Source organism: Silene latifolia, chromosome Y, assembly GCF_048544455.1.
Source record: "Silene latifolia isolate original U9 population chromosome Y, ASM4854445v1, whole genome shotgun sequence".
In the NCBI taxonomy this organism is placed as follows: domain Eukaryota; kingdom Viridiplantae; phylum Streptophyta; class Magnoliopsida; order Caryophyllales; family Caryophyllaceae; genus Silene; species Silene latifolia.
The window spans coordinates 61815899-61817285 of record NC_133538.1 but is presented as its reverse complement, the minus strand read 5'-3'; the positions used below and the strand labels follow the sequence as shown (position 1 = coordinate 61817285).

At 43.0% G+C, this 1387-nt stretch overlaps 1 protein-coding gene across 1 annotated transcript; it reads right to left on the bottom strand.

The window, feature by feature from the left end:
* Window positions 1-417: 417 nt before the first annotated feature.
* LOC141628182 (uncharacterized) lies at window positions 418-1001 on the bottom strand. Its single transcript, XM_074441354.1, has 2 exons — window positions 630-1001; window positions 418-513 (listed from the first exon to the last, which is right to left on the bottom strand). Exons 1-2 carry the CDS (start codon window positions 999-1001, stop codon window positions 418-420), a joined length of 468 nt encoding a protein of 155 aa, XP_074297455.1.
* Between the last annotated feature and the right edge of the window lie 386 nt (window positions 1002-1387).

The window sequence follows — 1387 nt, the reverse complement described above, 5'->3', positions numbered from 1 at the left end:
TAGCCGTTCACAGTTTAAACTCTTGCGGGCCAGAAGTAATTATTTTGATGTAATTTTTTTGGTGTGGCTGCACTTGAACAAAGTGTTTGCTCAAACTGCTTACGTACTTGCAAGGCTACCAAGATGACAACTTGCAAGATCAGGCCAACGTAATTCAAGAGAGGGATTTTTTTTGTTTGGAGGTGTGGCTGCACTTGAGCTACATGTTCACCCAAGTTGCCTACGTACTTGTGAAGCACAAAGTGTATTTCACAAGATCAAGCCGACGTAGTTCATAAAGGAAGAAAGGAGTATTTTTTTTTTTTTTTTTTTGGAGATTTTTTTTTTTTGTTTTTTTTTTGTATACAGTTTAACCTCTTGCTTAGGAGCTTTGACTTGCAGTTTACGCTCTTGCTTAGGAACCTTCACTGTTGGGATTTAAGAATAGCAACGCTTCAAAAACTTCCCATTGATTGGGCCTACCCGAACGCCGTCTTCATCCACGATTTTGTAAGCATCATTTGTATAGACCTCCTGTACCATGTATGGACCATCCCACTTAGAGGTGAACTTGCCAACTGGCTTGTGAGAGGTGATGATTGGTCTTCGTACTGCAAGGACGAGGTCACTTGGAAAGAACGAGGGCGCACCTTTTTGTTGAATGCGCGTGACAACCTTGCTTGATAGCACTGGAGCTTTTGTTGAGCCTCTAATCTCTTTTCATCGAGAGCTTCCAGCTCTGCTAATCGCAATTTGTCATTCTCATCATTTGTGAGTCCCTCCTGAATAGCAATGCGTAAGGAAGGGATCTGCAACTCCAAAGGCAACACGGCCTCCACTCCATACACCAACGCGTACGGGGTTGCCTGAGTACGTGTTTTGTATGTGGTACGATATGCCCACAACGCCTCACCAATTCTTTCATGCCAATCTCGCTTTGACTTTGCTACTACTTTTCTCAACAAGTTGCAAAGAGTTTTATTAAAGGCTTCAGCCAAACTATTTGCAGAGGCATTGTACATGGATGACTTGTATTGTTTGAACTTGAATTTTTCTCCCAGACTTGTCATCAGATGGTTGAAAAATTGTTTTCCATTGTCAGTTGTGATACGTTGAGGTACACCATATCTGTAGATGATTTGGGTTCTAATGAAGTCCACAACATTTTCTTTCTTCACTTCCTGTCGTGTGATGGCTTCTGCCCATTTTGAGAAATAGTCAGCGGCAACGAGGATATACTCGTGTCCATTTGAGGCCTTTGGAGTAAGAGGTCCCACAACATCAAGTCCCCAAGCTTCAAAGGGCCATGAAGAAACAGTAGGATGCAACGGCTCCGGCGGTTGGTGTATGAAGTTTGCGTGGGCGACGGGGTTCACATTTTTTTGCAAAGTCCATACAATCTTGCACC